Below are 20,942 nucleotides of genomic sequence, written 5' to 3' on the forward strand. Positions count from 1 at the left end.
GAAAACCCGGCATTTCTTAAAAGCTGAAGAATAAGGAACTCCGTTATTTTGACAGCAAAATACAACAAAAGAATATCGTTTACATGTAGCGCATCAATTCTCTCTCTCCCCCTCTCTCTGAGTGTGTGTGAAACAAAGCGACGGCGAGTCGTGCGCCTTCATAGTGTTTCCGGTACGTTAAATACAGGTGCGTTGCACATCCATTGAGATGAACTGAAAAACAGCACAGATCGCTTGGCGGAGAGTGAAACTCTGAAGCGCTCAGTCAGAGAGTGTTCGGCGAGTGAAAATATATCTGTGCTAAACTTATACTTAGCCTCCAACTCACACACTGGCGAGTAAAATCTGAGAATTTATTAGCAATTGGCTAATATTAGACATCATTTAGTCGCCCAGAGTGAAGATTTAGTCGCATATGCGAGTGATTTACTCGCAATGTAGAGGGTTGAATATGCACAAATGTGTTTCGACTGATAACATATGTGGAGGCGATAGCTGTACTTCTGGAAGCTGTCAGACCAGAAGCGGTGCTTTTGTTTATATTTCTGTCATATCAGATTATAATGTGACGGGTAATGTTATGTAGTCCTAGGGGAAGTGAGTTGTGTTCAGTAACCTGGTTGCTAGTTAGCTGGGTAAAGTCTAATTTCAGCTAAGTTTTCTTCATGTAATCCTAACTAACAGCTTTTTAATGTTCCAGTTTGCAGTGAAACAAATGATTGCTTATTTTATTGATATTGTATCTTACAGTTTAATTACAGCTATGCGATTATGATATTTAAGGCATTTCACCTATTTTATTTCATAGTCTCCCTTGATGCATTTTTCTTTAACTAATATGGTCAAGTGTTTCTTAATTTGGGTTAAAAGTCTTCAGACTTTGAGACGTTGAACCCTCGAATGAGCTCACTTGAAAGCAACAATATAAAGTAAAAAGTCTGAACTGGTGACACAGTTCACAGTTGTTGTGTGCTTTTGGTGTATCATGGCCCCAGGATGTGGGGTGCCCCACTCTAAGCTGTGTCTGCGTGCCATATGACCTGTAGATGGTAAGCCACTTTGTCAGGCGGAGATTAGAGGGGTCACTGTGTAACACTGTGTGGCCTGCGTTTCAATTACACGGCAACGCTAACTCCATGCTGTGACCTGTTGCTATGGTAGAATATGTGACACAGAAGCACATAAGGACTCCACATGGGGAGGAACCCTATATCTTATCACAAATGTTTTAGGTCTTTGAATGCATGCGTGTGGAGGTAAGGGATATGCAGACGTTATTCCACATGCTAGATCTGATTTGAGTACAACAGATACATATTGGATAAATGGCAAGCGGAATGGGAAGAATGCCAAAATAACAAACTTTTTCAAATAAATTCTGTTGTAGGAACAAGATTTATGTATTCTTTTAAATCCAGGCATGTACCAAGTTGGTGTCGTATTGGACATACTAGATTAACTCATGGACATATATTGATTGGTGAAGAAGCACCAAAATGTCAATATTGCAGGACTCACTTGACAGTGAAACATGTGCTTTTGGTCTGCCCAATATTTAATGTCATGAGACAAAGGTTATTATCAGGGCAAACTCTTGCCTTGAGGACTTGTTTTATAATATGGACCCAGGAAATCCTTTACAATTTCTTTCAAAAGTAAATTTAAAGAATATTTTATAGAATGTTATGTGCAATACTTTGTTTTATAATTGCTTTTATTAATTAATCTATTTTTATTGTATATTTTATTGTGTACTACTATATAGTTTTTCTAATGTATAATCTTTGCCATGAAATAGCCTGTGAAGCTGATGTGGCAATAAACTTAGGCTACGTCCACACGAAGCCAGAGCTTTCCCTATCCGATCTTTTTTTTCCCCTCAAGAAATATCTGCGTCCACACGAAAACGCAAGGGGCGGCGTTTTCAGATTTATCCACTCTGGGACCCGGTTTCAAAAAATATCGGTTTCGCTCTCCCAAAACGCCGGATCCATGTGGACGAAACGCCTATACAAAATTTATGTGTATAATGCTAATCGCGCCTCCGTGTGGACGGGGCCTTAAATTAAACTGTAAACTGATTTGAGTAGCCTAATGCCCTAAATGCTACATGCATTCATTTGCGTACTTGATTAGGCTGATTAAACTTCAGTTTGAAAACCTAGTGAGCTGTCTTGCTGTCTAAGACAATGACATTTTGAGGCAATATCTCAACTGAAAAAAAGCCTATAAGTAGGTCCAGATGAATTCAGGCATTTTGTGGTGATTGTAAAGGGATAGTTCGCCCAAAAATGAAAATTCTGGGATCACACAAAAGAAGATGTTTTGAAGAATGTTGGTAACCGAGCAGTTGTTGGACCCCATTGACTTCCATGGTAAGGGAAAAAAAAAAAACTATGGAAGTCAACTGTTCATTACCCACATTGTTCAAAATATCTTCTTTTGTGTTCAGTAGAAATTCATAAAGTTTCATAAAGAAATTCATAAAGGTTTGTAAAACTTGGGTTGGGTGAGTAAATGATGAACTATCCCTTTAAGGGAAATTTTGTTGAATGCTATAAACTAAATCCGGTAAACAAAATAATGATTCTTATTGGCTCTCAATGTTTTTATCATTCATCATCTGGACAATCATTGTGAAAGTGCCTACAATATTGTTCCTCTGTGTCTTTGTTCCTCTGTGGTGTGAACATCCCTATTCTCATAGAAATGATTATTAAACTTCATAGTTATCAAATGTCATTCTTGGTGTGAACTGCCATAAGAGTACTACATTCTTATTGGTGGCTGGAAGGCCTAATCAAATTGGCAAAATATTAACTAAACAAACACATAAGAAGTAGGGAATGTCTTATATCTTATAAATGACAGGTGTTTTAATTCTGAGGAGATATGCAAATCTCACAAAATAATGCTGCTCATGTGAAGCACATAAGAAATGTGACTCACAACTGATTCCTTTAGAGTTTGATATTAACATGTTGCTAAGATAACCGTACAGTACTCTGAATAATATGCATAAAAATTGCATAAACATTTAGGTAACAAATATTAGGTAAATAAATATAAATAAATAAATAAAGTAGATTGTATTGGTACTTTTCTGTTGTCATGGAATAATTTTTTTCACAATGCGTTGTTCATGATTGCCTTCACTGTGAAAGATAATTGCAATGTTGAATTTGGCATAGGCTAAACAGTGTGTTTTAGAAAGCAGTCTACCTTTTGGAACAGCCTTTTTATTGGTAGCATTGTGATGCCTTAAAATGCTGTCTAAGTAGGCATCCCGCCAGGTTTCAGAACAGAGCTAGAGACTAAAGTATTTTCTTTTGAAGATTTCCATCAAGGATCACATGAGATCCAGAGTGTTTGATGCACTTTGATGGAAGCCAGCATGTGCACACACATTAAAAACATCTGTGCGAGTCGGGATTTATGAAATCACATCAAGGTGTGCGGTACTAAGACCGTCAAACTAACTGAAATCTTTTGTAGAGCGTCTTGCAGTCATTGAATGGCACACATTCAGTGATCTGGGTTAAGATAGCCTTCGCTGTGGTTGGAGTTCATGTGGGGGGTGGGGGGGTCTGAAGCATTCTTGAGCGGTGCGCCTCGTCTGTGGATTGTGTTTGGAATTCTGGGTTTTGTTCTGTTGTAGCCTGTTTTGCATATTCAAGTGGCTTGACTTGAGCTCAGCTTACTGGATCTTTAATGAGGATGTTTTGTAGGATGTGAATGTACATCTAAACACTCCAAATAAGGGTTTATGTGTTTCAATAAGCATCCTGTCCCAATGCAGACATGCTTTTTCAGACAACATCAGGATGACCACAATACGCCAATCCCATGCTTGTTTACCTGCTGCCATGGCAGCGGTGAAGAACTCAAGCCGTGTGGGGTTAATGATGAGGCATTCTTGAGTGGTGATTGTAGCATGATGGGATAGATACCACATATTCAGGATTGTTAGGGACCAAATATAATAATTTAAGAATGAACCACTGAAAATTTGAAAGCTGTATCTGAATATTGAGTGTGACGTCCCCCACCCTCACTGTCTTATGGTGGTTGTGGAGCTGCCTGTCTGTTGTGGATATGTGTTTGCTGGCTTAAGGGGTGTTGGCACCTGTGTGTCTATTTGCATCATGTGATTTCCTGATCAGACATCCTGCTCAGCCACTGGCACTGCTGTGTCATAATATTGGGTCTGTGCTCTATGTTCTCTGTGTTCTACATTCACTCCTCCTTGTAAACAGATGAGTCCAGGAAATAACCTCTGTTCCAAAACCTAGTGCGATGCCTCCCTAGACCGTATTTTAAGGTGTCATAGGAACACTCCTGATGATAAAAGTTCTTGGAAGTAAGAAAAAGCATTACACTGTCCTCTTAGATACTCATTTTGCCCAATTAAATTAAATGAATAGACTGTTTTTTCCCAATATTTATTTGTATGATGTATATGTTTCAGGTATTAATGTGATGGCATATTGGTCTGCTTGATTGGTATACATCTGCTGAACTACCTACCTCTGTTTTTTTTTTTTTTTTTTTTTTTAAACCTTAATGTACTGATAACCACCATAATAATACAGGCAGTAAAAATATAGACGTGCACATGATTATACACACCCAGACAAAACACCATCAGGGTAACTTGCATGACACTAAAATAATGTAATAAACATAGGCCTAAACTAAATAAAATGTAACACAAAACACCATAATGAACATTACTGATAACAATAATAAGAGGAAACAAACAATTTAAAATATAATCAAATGTTGTATACAGGTACTTCTGGGAATGCCCTTTTATTGTTTTTCACTGTAAATTATATGGTAATTCATAGTTTTTCCTTTAAAAAACCATAAATTATGCAATATTTTTAAAGTGAAATGACATATAATTCAATGTTAAGCCATTTACAGTTATTACTGTGTATAAGGTAACTTACAGTTAACCAATCAAAAGGTTTTACCATAGCATTTTTAGTCTTTTTTCTGTAAACATAATTTTTTGTACAGTGCAGCTTAGGCCTTTTATTGTTTTTCACTGTAAATTATATGGTAATTCATAGTTTTTCCTTTAAAAAACCATAAATTATGCAATATTTTTTAAGTGAAATGACATATAATTCAATGTTAAGCCATTTACAGTTATTACTGTGTATAAGGTAACTTACAGTTAACCAATCAAAAGGTTTTACCATAGCATTTTTAGTCTTTTTTCTGTAAACATAATTTTTTGTACAGTGCAGCTTAGCAGCCAGCGGCACAAAAATGGGGTATGCAACATATGTGTTACATACGTGTCATAATCATATCCAACAGCCGTCCAACGGTGATCTTCTCCTACTTATCTGCTTTGGCAGGGGATGCCAAATTTTGTTTTGCATTCACCTTAAAAATTGGGTTGTTGCTCCCCTCTTAGCAACATGCTAACATTAAATGAGTTGAGTCTCCTATGCACTTTACACAAGGATTATTATTTGTGTGGCGTGTGGACTTGCTGCCTCTCACTTATGAGGTTCCATTTTGGTTAGGATGCTGCCTTAGAAGAAAGCTGTCTGTAAGCTGACAGCCTGCTAGCTTTTGAGCAAAGTTTCAGTTAGCGCGCTTGACTTGCTAACTTTAATATCAAATCAAACTACAAAATCTTTTGAATGAGGTTGTAGTTGAGTAATTCCACTGAGATTAATTGACGAGTCAGCTGATAGTATTAGCATTAATCGGTCTTTTGTTCACTATAATTAATCCTTCCACCTGTGTCTGTTTCTATTAATAGCCCCATGATTCATTTTATTGTGTCATTCATTACACATCATTTCCATTCCTTTCATAGTTTTCTCAGCGTATCTCTGGGATCCTCCCTACCGGCCTCACCTGTCTGAGAGGTGTGGTTCAGGAAAGCAGCTGGAATAGTTTCTCGAGAGCGCTGTGACTTATGTTTTTGGAATCTACCCACTCTTTTCTTGTCTCTTTTGCTTTTTCTCTCCCCTTTCTTTCATGAAACCGCAAATTTGTTTACTTTTCCATTCATGTCATCAGCTGATTCAGGGCACAGGGGTGGGTTTGTGTTTTATTGACACCTATGACGTCTGCAGCTTTTATTGCCGTTTAAATTTTAGGAGGAGCCGCTTTAATAAGTGGGAGGAATTCCAGGGTCATGGAATGTCACGCTGATGCACAGAAGCACTGGAACACTGTTATGTCATCATGCCTGGGTAGAGAGGGTCAGCGCTATCAGCCCAGTTCCTCTCTGGAGTTGTCAATGAAGTGGAGCGGGATGAAGGAGAGGTGGAGGGTGGAAAAGGTTGTACTTGTGTGGGGGAAGGGGCAGTTAGCTGCGGGATTGTGGGGAGGCAACATACTGTGTGGAATGTGGTCAGACTCTGATCACCTCTGCTGATTAGATTAGACAGGACAGGAGGGCTGCACATGGGTGTGCGAGGAATGAAGCAGTCCGTGAACATATAGAGGTGTAGACAGGGACCAGACCAGGGAAGATGGAAAAACTGCGTTAGGGAAAGGAGGTATTATTAGTGGGAAAACACTCTGCTATTACATTATTGTTGAAAAAAAACCCTGGTCACTGGTTAGTCCTGTTTTTCACAAACACACGTCATTCACAAACACACTGTTTGTTGTCAACCCATGTTCAAATTGAGTTGTTCTTGTGCTTTATGGTGATTTGTAGAAGAGGTGTCGATATCATCATATATCGAGTTTTTCTCACAATATTGTATCAATAGCCTACTTTACATCCTTGTATCAATATACACTACAAAAAGTTTGAGGTCAGTAATATTTTTGTAATGTTTTGAAAGAAGTCTCTTATGCTCACCAAGGCTGCATTTATTTAATGAAAAAAAAAAAGAATAATAATATTGTGAAATATTATTAAAATTTAGGGGCGTACTCACACTAGGCATGGTTGCTTTGTACTGTGCCCGGTTCAGATCGTGTAGTGAGAGTACACCATAAAATGACTGTTTTGTATTTTAATATGTTTTAAAATGTAATTTTTTCCTGTGATGTCAAAGCTGAATTTTCAACAGCCATTACTCCAGTCTTCAGTGTAACATAATCCTTGAGAAATCATTCTAATATGCTGATTTAGTGCTCAAAAAATTTCTTCTTATTATGAATGTTGCAACACTGTTGTAGTTTGTTTGAAATAGATATCTTTTGTCACACATTAAATTGTCTTAATTGTTACTTTTGATCAATTTAATGCATCCTCGCTGATTAAAAAAATATTAATTTCATTTAAAAAAAATCGTACTGCCCCCAAACTTTTGAACGTTTGTGTATATTTATGTGTTCATTCATGTAACTTCTTTTAGTTCAATTATTGAAGTAGCAGGTTGTCTAAATAGCAGTAATACTCAGAAACCAGCTTTTTGAGTTAGTACGATGCCATACTAAGGATGTGCAAAACTACATTTATCAAAATCGACTAGTTAGTGGGCTGCCTCAGTGACCTGTCAACTAATCAGTCTTAACTGGAAAGACTGTATAATTAGACTAGGTTTGGGTTTGACCTAGGGTTGTGTCGGTGAGGAAATTTTCCCACCGGTTAATCGGCGTGTGACAACACCGGTAATACCGGTATCACCGTCAGCACCGTCTATCGCGGCAAGTCTAGTTTGACCCTGATCAGAGGTGCTTCTAAGACACATGTTCCTGTGTTCAAAAATGACTATGAAGTACAACCAAATGCAGGGTTTTAAGACACTCAGTTTTTTATTGCATCTGTTTTGAGTTTTGAATGCTGATATCTTTAGTATTTTATGATGCTTCTGTGTATGATTAACCTCAGAGCAGTAAAACACCTTCCAAACTGAACTCTGACCATGTGCCCTTTACCAGTGCACTTCACATTCCTCACAGAGTCAAAGGCAAGAGAAGGTGCAGGTTATCAGGAAGGTCCTCACTGTGGAAACTGAGTGATAGGGTGTCCCAGCTACGACTGAGTGCAGGAAGTCTCCGCTACATGATTCCATCTTCTATAACATGGAAAAAGTGTGAAAATGTTTGTAGACTGACCAGAATTTCTATTATATTATTATATTATATTTCTATTATTATATCCAAAAGTGAAAGTACCAGTTATTTAACTGTGGAACCTGCAGGGCTAGCCCACAGAAACAAGCCTAGCCCAACTGAAGTAGCACAGCAGTCACATTCACTCCCTGAGAGACTGTGAAAGACAGAAAGAGAGAGATAAAGATGATGATACATTGAAGGAAGAGAGTGGGAGGGAGAAGAATGAGCAGTGTCAGCATGAATTAAACTGAAGGCAGCAGTACATGACATGAAGGAGTCATTCTACCCACACACGCTCTTATTAACATACATATTGCACATCCTTAAAATTGTTACAAATCTGTCCTTAACCATATCCTTCACAGAGCTCAAGCATTATAAAGGGGCTATGCAGCATTATAAGTACTAAATTTAATACAAGCGTTCAGTTTAGTTTTTGGTTTGTTTGTTTGTTTGTTTTTTGACAGCATAAATGTAAAATAAAAGACCAAATTTCACAACTTTTTGGGTTATTCCATCTCAAATGGTCCCATTATTGTAAAAATGGTAAAATTAGGAAAATTAAAAATGGTCAAGCAACCTCCATTGAACCACTTGAAAAGAATTGATCCTTTTTCCATACCGTTTCTTTTTCAGAGACGTACCGTAATTTGATTTTTGTGTTTTGCACTCAACAGTCAGTTTGTTTCTCTTTTACCTGCCCCTCAACAGCACATAAAAACAAAATGATTTGTGGTTGGTCGCTGTACATATCAGTGAGATGTTCTCTTCCTGTCTAAGTGGGTGGTTCCTGGCCAAAATAAGTTAATCAAATTTGATAATGTTGATAGTCAACAGTCTGGCTCTCTGCATGTAACGCTTAAAGATCTTAGCTCTAAGAGCTAGGCTAATGCCTGACACATCCTGAAATCACATATTTCCCTACAATATAGTAAGTGAAAAACAGTATGTGAAAAGAGTAGTATATTTGAATCCACAGTATTCATATAGCAGTGGGTAAATACCCAGATGATCTAGTACTTACAGCAAGACTTGAAGTGCTCATCCAATGGATATTATACTGTCCCATGAGGACCCAGGAGAGAATTTGTGAATGGCAGTAAATTGACGGCACTGGCACTTGTAGATCACGTGACCGTGACGACATGGCAAATGTAGTACATCAAGATTAAATTCATACTACACACATTCATACTATATAGAACTTATTTTTTAAAGGTCGCAAAAGTACCTATTTAGAGAGTATGTGATTTCTTCTGCTGTTTCACAGTTGACAGGAAATGCATCATGATAATGCGTTGGCAGCTCAAGGTTGTTTACACATAATAGCCAATTTGATTGACTTGCCATTTTTGCTTAAATTAGAAACTGCTGTAATGATTCCCATACACAGTGAGTTTCATACACAGTGCAGCACCTTATAAAGTTTCTGTATTGAAAAGTTTTTTTTACACATCAACCCTCGCTCTTTCATTCTCGTTCTTTCTCCCTGGCCTAATAAGTGCTCATTATAGCCCTCTCTCCACCCTCACTTCTCCACTCTTCTCTATCTTGCTGTGACTGGAACGGGATGGCACACACTCCCCATGTGGGAGACGTCCGGACTTAACCTTAAAGAAGCAGAAATGTTTCCACAGATGCTGTTGTGCCATCAGTGGCTGCTCGTTTGAATAATCTGCGAGCTCGATTCTTTGCAAGCAGCTTTGTGGAGCAAGACCGTAAACGGCAAGTAGCACAGTGGCCACATGCAAAAAACCCTGAATGAACATTCACAAAAGTGAAACATGAGCCATCACGGCCTTCATAAGGCCTGCTGAATATTGGATGAGATGAGTCTGTCACTCTCAGTTTGCGGTGAGCAGAGACATGATGTGACATCTCTATTGTTTTCACACTCTTTGTGGGATGCTTCTGACCAACCAACGCGCCTGCCCGCTAGGGTTGGGCCGATAGATGATGCCATCGTCCATCGCCGATGGCTGATAGATATCACGATATTGAGCCGGCATCGTGATGCCCCCCCCATACCCCTCGCAATCTGCCATATCCCAATACCGTGTTCGGAAAGAAAATGACGTGTATACGGAACTTCTAAAGGGAATAAATACGAGATGGGAGTAATATATATATTTCAATATTTTCCCTCACAGTATATCATTGGGTAATTATACTAACATTACATATATTTCGGGCATCAGGGAGCCGCTATTATATAACTGGCATTGAAACTGCTTTTGAATGCACGATCGCTTTTTAGTTTCACTTTCACTTTCGAGATTCGCGATCGCACATACTCTGTTTATACTATGGAGCGGCAGTACTTACCACACATTTTACAAGATTAGATGTTTGTCAATGGTGCTCAGGATCTGCAAATCATTCGCTATCGTCCTCAGTCATCTCCTTACTCTGTTTATGTGGTAAGTGAAATTTTATGTACTGTAATGTAACAGGCAACCGTTACACCGTGTCTACACCGGACGCGACAGTTGTCGTGTCGTGTCGTGTCGTGTCGCAGCGCGCCGCATCAGCTAAAGTCTGTCTACACTGGACATGACAAAGCGACCATTGAAAATGATTTGAAATTTGTCAACACGTCATAAATAGAACGCGGCAGCAGTTTACTGTGGGGGATTTGTCGTGTCGCACCGCGCCACATCCAGTGTAGACAGCATCACTGATAATAAGTTCTATACACTGATCTATATATAATGAATCTCTATTATAGATCAGTGGTTCTATTGTATTTTGTCGCGCCGCTCGCGTCTGGTGTAGACACGGTGTTAGGAATGGTTATTTGTTTTCCGTGCCTTATAAGGATTCATGCTTTGGGCACACCCCCGCCCCCGCCGATGTCATCGCCCATCGCAATGTTTCACTGTAGACATTGTCCGATGCCAATTTTGTAGACATCACCCAACCCTACTGTCCGCCTCTGAACTGACCATGCATACTTAATTATGATTATGAATATTCAATAATCAAACTAGTTGTCATGTAGACAAATACTAATGAGTTGCACATTTCAGCCTGGTTCTTGAAAGATATATATTTATTTTTTTTTGTGTGGAACATGTTTTTGTAATGACCCAAGGTGCACCAATTTATTTTTACACTTCGTTGTATACCTACAGACACAATTTGTTTAAAATTATGATATCCTGACTCATATAATATCAGTGGCCTAGAAAAGGCTATTTTAATCAATATCAGGGATGCACAATGTAGCAAATCTCAAAATTAATATCCATTTTTCATACTGTACATTATAATGATGCCTAAATTCACTTGTAGCATTTAGAATGACTGATTTTAGTTTTTAGTGTTTTATTTTTTATTTATTTACAAAATAATATTTTTAATTTTAGTGTCTACATTTCTCAGTTACTTGAAAACGCAGAAGAGTTAAGAATACACAAACGGTCACCTGACCTTGAGCAGACTGTAAGACCCTGCGTAATGGGATACTGATCATCTAAGCAAAGGTGGGGCTGCATTTCAATAAGCTCACACACACTCATATACACTACTCTCACTGGCGCACTGATCACACAGACTGCATCCTGGTGTCCTTTGACAGGAAGTGAGGTGCTTCCACTGCCATGGTCAATGGTGACCACAGTATCAGATAAAACCAGTGTCACATTTCTGCTGCCATATTAACACACAACAGAGAAATCCACACTACTTCACTGCCAAACCAAACTGAAAGCTCATATTAAAGTATTTTACATGATATATATATATATATATATAAGTATCTTATGCTCACCAAGGCTATATTTATTTAATCAGAAATACAGTAAAAACAGTAATATTGTGAAATATTAGATTCTCTGGTTTGATGAGACCAAGATAGAACTTTTTGGCCTTAATTCTAAGTGGTATGTGTGGAGAAAACCAGGCACTGCTCATCACCTGTCCAATACAGTCCCAACAGTGAAGCATGGTGGTGGCAGCATCATGCTGTGGGGGTGTTTTTCAGCTGCAGGGACAGGACGACTGGTTGCAATCGAGGGAAAGATGAATGCGGCCAAGTACAGGGATATCCTGGACTAAAACCTTCTCCAGAGTGCTCAGGACCTCAGACTGGGTCGAAGGTTTACCTTCCAACAAGACAGTGACCCTAAGCACACAGCTAAAATAACGAAGGAGTGGCTTCACAACAACTCTGTGACTGTTCTTGAATGGCCCAGCCAGAGCCCTGACTTAAACCCAATTGAGCATCTCTGGAGAGACCTAAAAATGGCTGTCCACCAACGTTTACCATCCAACCTGACAGAACTGGAGAGGATCTGCAAGGGGGAATGGCAGAGGATCCCCAAATCCATGTGTGAAAAACTTGTTGCATCTTTCCCAATAAGACTCATGGCTGTATTAGATCAAATGGGTGCTTCTACTAAATACTGAGCAGAGGGTCTGAATACTTAGGAGCATGTGATATTTCAGTTTTTCTTTTTTAATAAATCTGCAAAAATGTCAACAATTCTGTGTTTTTCTGTCAATATGGGGTGCTGTGTGTACATTAATGAGGAAAAAAAATTAACTTAAATGATTTTAGCAAATGGCTGCAATATAACAAAGAGTGTAAAATTTAAGGGGGTCTGAATACTTTCCGTACCCACTGTATATAGTGTGTGTGTGTGTGTATTTTAAATAATAGTAATTATGAATGACATAAATCAAAAGTCATAAATCAATGTATGACTGACTAATCATCGATCTTAAATCAACAAATACATGATTTATTAAAATTTGCATTGTATTGCTCCAGGCCATAATTCAGAAATAGCTGATCGTATCCCCGGGCCTACCTCTAATGATTGTAAGGAGCCCAATGCATGATAGGGGTGTAAAAAGGGCCTGTATGCTTGTGTGTGGACTGTCTCAAACATGTTTGTAATGAGCCATTACGACCGGACTGGTTTCTGTAGCGTCAGGTTTCACAAAGAGCCAGCTGTCCTGCATTCAGGAAGTGAGATGATAGAGGTTTGTGTGTCCGTTAACATGATGCGGTTTCCATATATCATAAGCTGCTTTTATGCATCCTTTCACTTTTTCTCTTCTCGATCTCTGAGCTAACAGAAGAGCTAGTTTGTGCCTGTTTGAGTGGTCCTCAGGGACTTCCCATGCCGCCCTTCAACTCTGACTATGAAGCCATTGTTACACTTCAGTATGGAAGAGTGGAGCAGATAAGGAAGGAAGAGAGGAGAAGAACGCTGGAGGAGATGAAAAGAGACCTCCAGACATGCTTGACCGCTCCAGCCAAACTTGCATAGCTGAGACTTGTGTGTGCATGCTGCGTGTTTGTGAATAAACCTCAGCTCTATTAGGTCAGAAAGACATTTTTATGATGTCTGCAGGTATTGAAGGCAAGTTGCCAAATGATTGTTAAAATTTCAACACAGGGCTGCATATTCATGTTGAAACAAAACACAAGGACAATCCAGGTAGTTTTCTGGTGGGAACTGGCAGGGGGGACCTTTGCTCTTACCGAACAATCAATCTTGTGTGTGCGAGTGTGTTTTGACTATATTTGGGCTGAAGTGAAATCTATTCGCATGCTAGATCACACAGCTTCGTCCCTGCTTACATGGTCCTGGTTAAACAAACACAGTGGAGGAAAATACTTTTTGTTTTTGAGTTACAATTCAGGTTTATGGCATAAAAAAATCCCACAAAAACATCACAACCCTTGTCTGACATAGATACAAAAGATCAGTAAGTAACATACAGATGTTAGTTATAATCTTATAACATGGTGGTTTTTGTTAATAATTACATCTCTCAGGTTAACCATTGTTCATTCGGGTTAATGGGAGTTCAGAAAAATGCATGGTACTGCTTTAAACTCTCTCAGACATTTCCAGCCTTCACGCACATACATTTATATCCTCTCTCCCTTCCTACTCTATTCTCCTTTTGATCTTGAGTATGAATGTCTTGCAGGTGAAAGTCCAGGCTGTGATTAAGCCTCTGAGGAATTCATAAATGGCAGCTGAGAGAAAAAGAGAGCGAGGTTGAAAGGAGGCTTGGGTTTACAGTAGATTACACATTAGCTGAGGGGCGGAGGGAAACTAACAAGCAGGCATTCTCTACTATGGTATCCCCTGCAGGTCTCTCCTTACAAAGCTGTGGGAATAGTCCATCAAGACCAAAAAAAAACACACATGAGAAATTGAATATGTTATAAATAATTAAAAATTATGAACATGCACAAATAATGTACGTTTATATTCACAATGATATGCATGCGTTGTCCAGACACTTTTAGTTATTGCACTATATTGCCCATTTTAATTTATTTTATTTTATTTTATTTTTAAATAAAGTAAAAGCTAACAAAAAATAAAAGTGGTTTAAATTATTTTCATTTATTATTTAAATTAAACATGATCAAAGTGGTTGTTTACATTCACAACAATATGCAGATATTGTACTGCATTTACAAAGCCACTGAAAAGTGTCGATGCCTAGACACTTTTAGTTGTTTTACTATATTACCATTTTATTTTTGTTTAAAAACAAGCAAAAATCAAATATATACAAAATATAGTTTAATTTTTAATTTTATGGTTGAATGGCTTGACCATTGTTACCCATCACTAAATAAACTAAACTTGGTTTCTAACCCACAATATTCCTTTAAGTTGCAATGTCTAACACAAGCGTTACATATTTACATTCTCTTTCTCATTCTTCTTCCTTTTGTGCAGAGGAGGCAGATTATTCAGCATTCGGCACGGACACCGTGACCCGTAAGAAGACCCCGGCGGCACTCGCAGCGGTCCTCCTTCGCCCGGACGCCAACAAGAAGAAGCCTCCTATTATCATCAGCCTGCCCAAAGATTTCCGGCCAGTGTCCTCCATCATTGATGTGGACATCCTACCAGAGACACACCGCCGTGTCCGTCTCTACAAACATGGTCAGGAGAAACCACTGGGCTTCTACATTCGCGACGGTTCCAGCGTGCGCGTTACACCCCAAGGCCTGGAAAAGGTCCCGGGCATCTTCATCTCCCGCATGGTCCCTGGAGGCCTGGCTGAGAGCACGGGACTGCTGGCTGTCAATGACGAGGTGCTCGAAGTCAACGGCATCGAGGTGAGCGGGAAGTCTTTGGACCAAGTAACGGACATGATGATTGCTAACAGCCACAACCTCATTATAACCGTCAAACCGGCCAATCAGCGCAATAACGTGGTACGCAACAGTGGAGGTGGAGCCACATCCGGCAGCTCAGGACGATCATCTGACAGCAGCACCAGTTTCTACGGTTACTCAACTCCTGGTTCGATGACGATGACCCCATCCCATATTATCCAGAACTATGAACCAGATGAGGAGAGCGAGGAGGAGGAGGATCTGGTCATCGAGGCAGACGGAGGGGCTAAACTTATTCTGCAGGCAGGGACGCTGGCGACAGCCAGCACCAGCATGCCCGCCCTGCCCAGGTACGAGCCCCACCTCGACCTCCGCCCCTCAAATGGTACCATGGCAAGCAGTGCAAGCGCGGGGTCTCTGAATGCCCATGACAGGGGTTTGGAAGGGCGAAATCTAGAGGAGGACGGCACAGTCATTACACTGTAAAGATGCACACGCAGCATATAATCACACACACATGCCAATACACACTATTGTGTGCCATAGGACTGAAAATGCATGTCTTTATATTTGGTCCAGGACCAAAAGAGAAGGCCAGTCACCACAGCACCTTACAGCACTTCTCTAAAACCGCAGGACCAGGTAGTTCCTATCATCAAACCCATGGAGAGCAGCACAGCACCAAAAACAGCTGCTTCTTGAGTAATAATGAACTTCCTGAGTCAGTGTGATTGAATGAATGCAGACAGCCGTCAGATACTCGGCACCGTATGAGTCATGACAATCTTTTTATACTTTGACAACCACTCCCTTCCGAGCCACAAGGCTCTAGCGTTATCAGAGAACAAAGTACAATGGATTTTACCCATCCTCTGCATTACCATGGTAACTGAGTCTGAGCTACAGAACTTCAGAAGGAACTGAAATATGCTCTTCATCCATTCCCGTCTGCAACATTAACACTCTCAGTGTACCGATTTTTTTGTGGTTTTCAGGGGAATTGTGAACCTTTGTGAGGCTCGAGTGAATGTTTAGGAGATATTTTCATGTGATCGGACATTTCAGTACGGTTATAAACCAGTACGGTTTATTTTACCCATTGATCTTGACTTGATAACCCTTTCTGGGGATTTGGAATACATAATCATTATCTGTAATGTTTCGAAGGAGTGCTCTGATGTGGACACTTGGTTGTTTCATTTATGAAGAGTGTCTCTACTGTGATACTTTTCAATAAGGTTCATTTTGTTAACATTAGTTAAATGGATAGTTTAGCCAAAAGTTCAAAATAATCAAATATAATTTACTCACACTCATGTCATTCTAGACCTGTATGACTTTCTCTCTTCTATGGAGTATAAAATAAGAAATTTCCATACATGGAAAGTCAATGGGGTCCAGTGTTTGTTTAGACCCCAGTGATCTTCATTGTATGGGTATATAATGAAATATATTTAAAGATATGCAGTGACTCATACAGGTTTGGAACAACGTGGTGGTGATGACAGAATTTAATTTTTTTGGGTTGAACTATACATTTAATTCATTAGGTATCATAACTAATTTATAATTATAATTTATGCATTTAGCAGACGCATTTATCCAAAGCGACTTACAGTGCATTCAGGCTATACATTTATTATTTAATTTTTTTTACCAGTAACTAACAATTAATAATATTTTTACATTATCCATGTTAAAGTTAATTTCTGCATATACTAATATTTACCTTTTTTATCATTTAAAGTTGTTTAAATAAACATTAGATAATGTATCATGAACAATGAACGATAGTATGTGTATAAATTAACATGAACCTGGATTAATAAAAGCTGTAAAAAAAAAATTATTTTGGGTTCATGATACATAATGCATTATTTAATGTTAACAAATTGAACCTTATTTTAAAGTGTTACCTCTAACAAAATAAGTGTTGCTATCGAATTATGGAGAAAACAACCCTTGATTTATAGTGAATTACTATGAATATTGAATATCTACCAAAATATTCAGTATCTTCCCCTCTTAAGAATTTTTTTTTTTTGCGTGTCAGCAGAGTACCAGCCAAACCCTTCAGAAATTATGTAACAGTTAGGTTAGTTTAAGCATTACTATGAGACAGGCAAGATTTGTTCACTTAAGATTTTCTTTTTCTTTTTTCTTTCATCTTGCTGAAATCTATTGTTCAGTCTTGGCAAAAATGCATGCCTAATCATGTTGTCATCTAACTTCCATACCTTCACGACCATTCACTCTCTGTGTATGGTAAAGTGAGTCCTTCCTACTTGAGTGATAATTATTATGATTTCTAAAAATGGCCTCTCATATGAATGACTGGACAAATGAACAAATGTTAAGATTGTTACACTTCAGTATGGAAGAGTGGAGCAGATAAGGAAGGAAGAGAGGAGAAGAACGCTGGAGGAGATGAAAAGAGACCTCCAGACATGCTTGACCGCTCCAGCCAAACTTGCATAGCTGAGACTTGTGTGTGCATGCTGCGTGTTTGTGAATAAACCTCAGCTCTATTAGGTCAGAAAGACATTTTTATGATGTCTGCAGGTATTGAAGGCAAGTTGCCAAATGATTGTTAAAATTTCAACACAGGGCTGCATATTCATGTTGAAACAAAACACAAGGACAATCCAGGTAGTTTTCTGGTGGGAACTGGCAGGGGGGACCTTTGCTCTTACCGAACAATCAATCTTGTGTGTGCGAGTGTGTTTTGACTATATTTGGGCTGAAGTGAAATCTATTCGCATGCTAGATCACACAGCTTCGTCCCTGCTTACATGGTCCTGGTTAAACAAACACAGTGGAGGAAAATACTTTTTGTTTTTGAGTTACAATTCAGGTTTATGGCATAAAAAAATCCCACAAAAACATCACAACCCTTGTCTGACATAGATACAAAAGATCAGTAAGTAACATACAGATGTTAGTTATAATCTTATAACATGGTGGTTTTTGTTAATAATTACATCTCTCAGGTTAACCATTGTTCATTCGGGTTAATGGGAGTTCAGAAAAATGCATGGTACTGCTTTAAACTCTCTCAGACATTTCCAGCCTTCACGCACATACATTTATATCCTCTCTCCCTTCCTACTCTATTCTCCTTTTGATCTTGAGTATGAATGTCTTGCAGGTGAAAGTCCAGGCTGTGATTAAGCCTCTGAGGAATTCATAAATGGCAGCTGAGAGAAAAAGAGAGCGAGGTTGAAAGGAGGCTTGGGTTTACAGTAGATTACACATTAGCTGAGGGGCGGAGGGAAACTAACAAGCAGGCATTCTCTACTATGGTATCCCCTGCAGGTCTCTCCTTACAAAGCTGTGGGAATAGTCCATCAAGACCAAAAAAAAACACACATGAGAAATTGAATATGTGATAAATAATTAAAAATTATGAACATGCACAAATAATGTACGTTTATATTCACAATGATATGCATGCGTTGTCCAGACACTTTTAGTTATTGCACTATATTGCCCATTTTAATTTATTTTATTTTATTTTATTTTTAAATAAAGTAAAAGCTAACAAAAAATAAAAGTGGTTTAAATTATTTTCATTTATTATTTAAATTAAACATGATCAAAGTGGTTGTTTACATTCACAACAATATGCAGATATTGTACTGCATTTACAAAGCCACTGAAAAGTGTCGATGCCTAGACACTTTTAGTTGTTTTACTATATTACCATTTTATTTTTGTTTAAAAACAAGCAAAAATCAAATATATACAAAATATAGTTTAATTTTTAATTTTATGGTTGAATGGCTTGACCATTGTTACCCATCACTAAATAAACTAAACTTGGTTTCTAACCCACAATATTCCTTTAAGTTGCAATGTCTAACACAAGCGTTACATATTTACATTCTCTTTCTCATTCTTCTTCCTTTTGTGCAGAGGAGGCAGATTATTCAGCATTCGGCACGGACACCGTGACCCGTAAGAAGACCCCGGCGGCACTCGCAGCGGTCCTCCTTCGCCCGGACGCCAACAAGAAGAAGCCTCCTATTATCATCAGCCTGCCCAAAGATTTCCGGCCAGTGTCCTCCATCATTGATGTGGACATCCTACCAGAGACACACCGCCGTGTCCGTCTCTACAAACATGGTCAGGAGAAACCACTGGGCTTCTACATTCGCGACGGTTCCAGCGTGCGCGTTACACCCCAAGGCCTGGAAAAGGTCCCGGGCATCTTCATCTCCCGCATGGTCCCTGGAGGCCTGGCTGAGAGCACGGGACTGCTGGCTGTCAATGACGAGGTGCTCGAAGTCAACGGCATCGAGGTGAGCGGGAAGTCTTTGGACCAAGTAACGGACATGATGATTGCTAACAGCCACAACCTCATTATAACCGTCAAACCGGCCAATCAGCGCAATAACGTGGTACGCAACAGTGGAGGTGGAGCCACATCCGGCAGCTCAGGACGATCATCTGACAGCAGCACCAGTTTCTACGGTTACTCAACTCCTGGTTCGATGACGATGACCCCATCCCATATTATCCAGAACTATGAACCAGATGAGGAGAGCGAGGAGGAGGAGGATCTGGTCATCGAGGCAGACGGAGGGGCTAAACTTATTCTGCAGGCAGGGACGCTGGCGACAGCCAGCACCAGCATGCCCGCCCTGCCCAGGTACGAGCCCCACCTCGACCTCCGCCCCTCAAATGGTACCATGGCAAGCAGTGCAAGCACGGGGTCTCTGAATGCCCATGACAGGGGTTTGGAAGGGCGAAATCTAGAGGAGGACGGCACAGTCATTACACTGTAAAGATGCACACGCAGCATATAATCACACACACGTGCCAATACACACTATTGTGTGCCATAGGACTGAAAATGCATGTCTTTATATTTGGTCCAGGATCAAAAGAGAAGGCCAGTCACCACAGCACCTTACAGCACTTCTCTAAAACCGCAGGACCAGGTAGTTCCTATCATCAAACCCATGGAGAGCAGCACAGCACCAAAAACAGCTGCTTCTTGAGTAATAATGAACTTCCTGAGTCAGTGTGATTGAATGAATGCAGACAGCCGTCAGATACTCGGCACCGTATGAGTCATGACAATCTTTTTATACTTTGACAACCACTCCCTTCCGAGCCACAAGGCTCTAGCGTTATCAGAGAACAAAGTACAATGGATTTTACCCATCCTCTGCATTACCATGGTAACTGAGTCTGAGCTACAGAACTTCAGAAGGAACTGAAATATGCTCTTCATCCATTCCCGTCTGCAACATTAACACTCTCAGCGTACCGATTTTTTTGTGGTTTTCAGGGGAATTGTGAACCTTTGTGAGGCTCGAGTGAATGTTTAGGAGATATTTTCATGTGATCGGACATTTCAGTACGGTTATAAACCAGTACGGTTTATTTTACCCATTGATCTTGACTTGATAACCCTTTCTGGGGATTTGGAATACATAATCATTATCTGTAATGTTTCGAAGGAGTGCTCTGATGTGGACACTTGGTTGTTTCATTTATGAAGAGTGTCTCTACTGTGATACTTTTCAATAAGGTTCATTTTGTTAACATTAGTTAAATGGATAGTTTAGCCAAAAGTTCAAAATAATCAAATATAATTTACTCACACTCATGTCATTCTAGACCTGTATGACTTTCTCTCTTCTATGGAGTATAAAATAAGAAATTTCCATACATGGAAAGTCAATGGGGTCCAGTGTTTGTTTAGACCCCAGTGATCTTCATTGTATGGGTATATAATGAAATATATTTAAAGATATGCAGTGACTCATACAGGTTTGGAACA

General features: G+C 39.4%; 1 protein-coding gene and 1 pseudogene across 1 annotated transcript in view; both read left to right on the forward strand.

Moving 5' to 3' along the window:
* Nucleotides 1-16,409, forward strand: part of LOC107712746 (partitioning defective 6 homolog beta-like) — a 20,702-nt gene extending 4,293 nt beyond the window's left edge. The window contains exon 3 of the mRNA XM_016518092.1: nt 14,766-16,409. Coding sequence (XP_016373578.1) covers nt 14,766-15,637 — 872 coding nt within the window. The 3' untranslated portion in view covers nt 15,638-16,409. The remainder of the gene's footprint in view (nt 1-14,765) is intronic.
* A 2,579-nt stretch (nt 16,410-18,988) lies between these two features.
* LOC107712747 (partitioning defective 6 homolog beta pseudogene) lies at nt 18,989-20,710 on the forward strand (annotated as a pseudogene).
* Nucleotides 20,711-20,942: the final 232 nt, after the last annotated feature.

Source organism: Sinocyclocheilus rhinocerous, unplaced genomic scaffold, assembly GCF_001515625.1.
Source record: "Sinocyclocheilus rhinocerous isolate Xijiao unplaced genomic scaffold, SAMN03320098_v1.1 scaffold418, whole genome shotgun sequence".
Lineage (NCBI taxonomy): Eukaryota > Metazoa > Chordata > Actinopteri > Cypriniformes > Cyprinidae > Sinocyclocheilus > Sinocyclocheilus rhinocerous.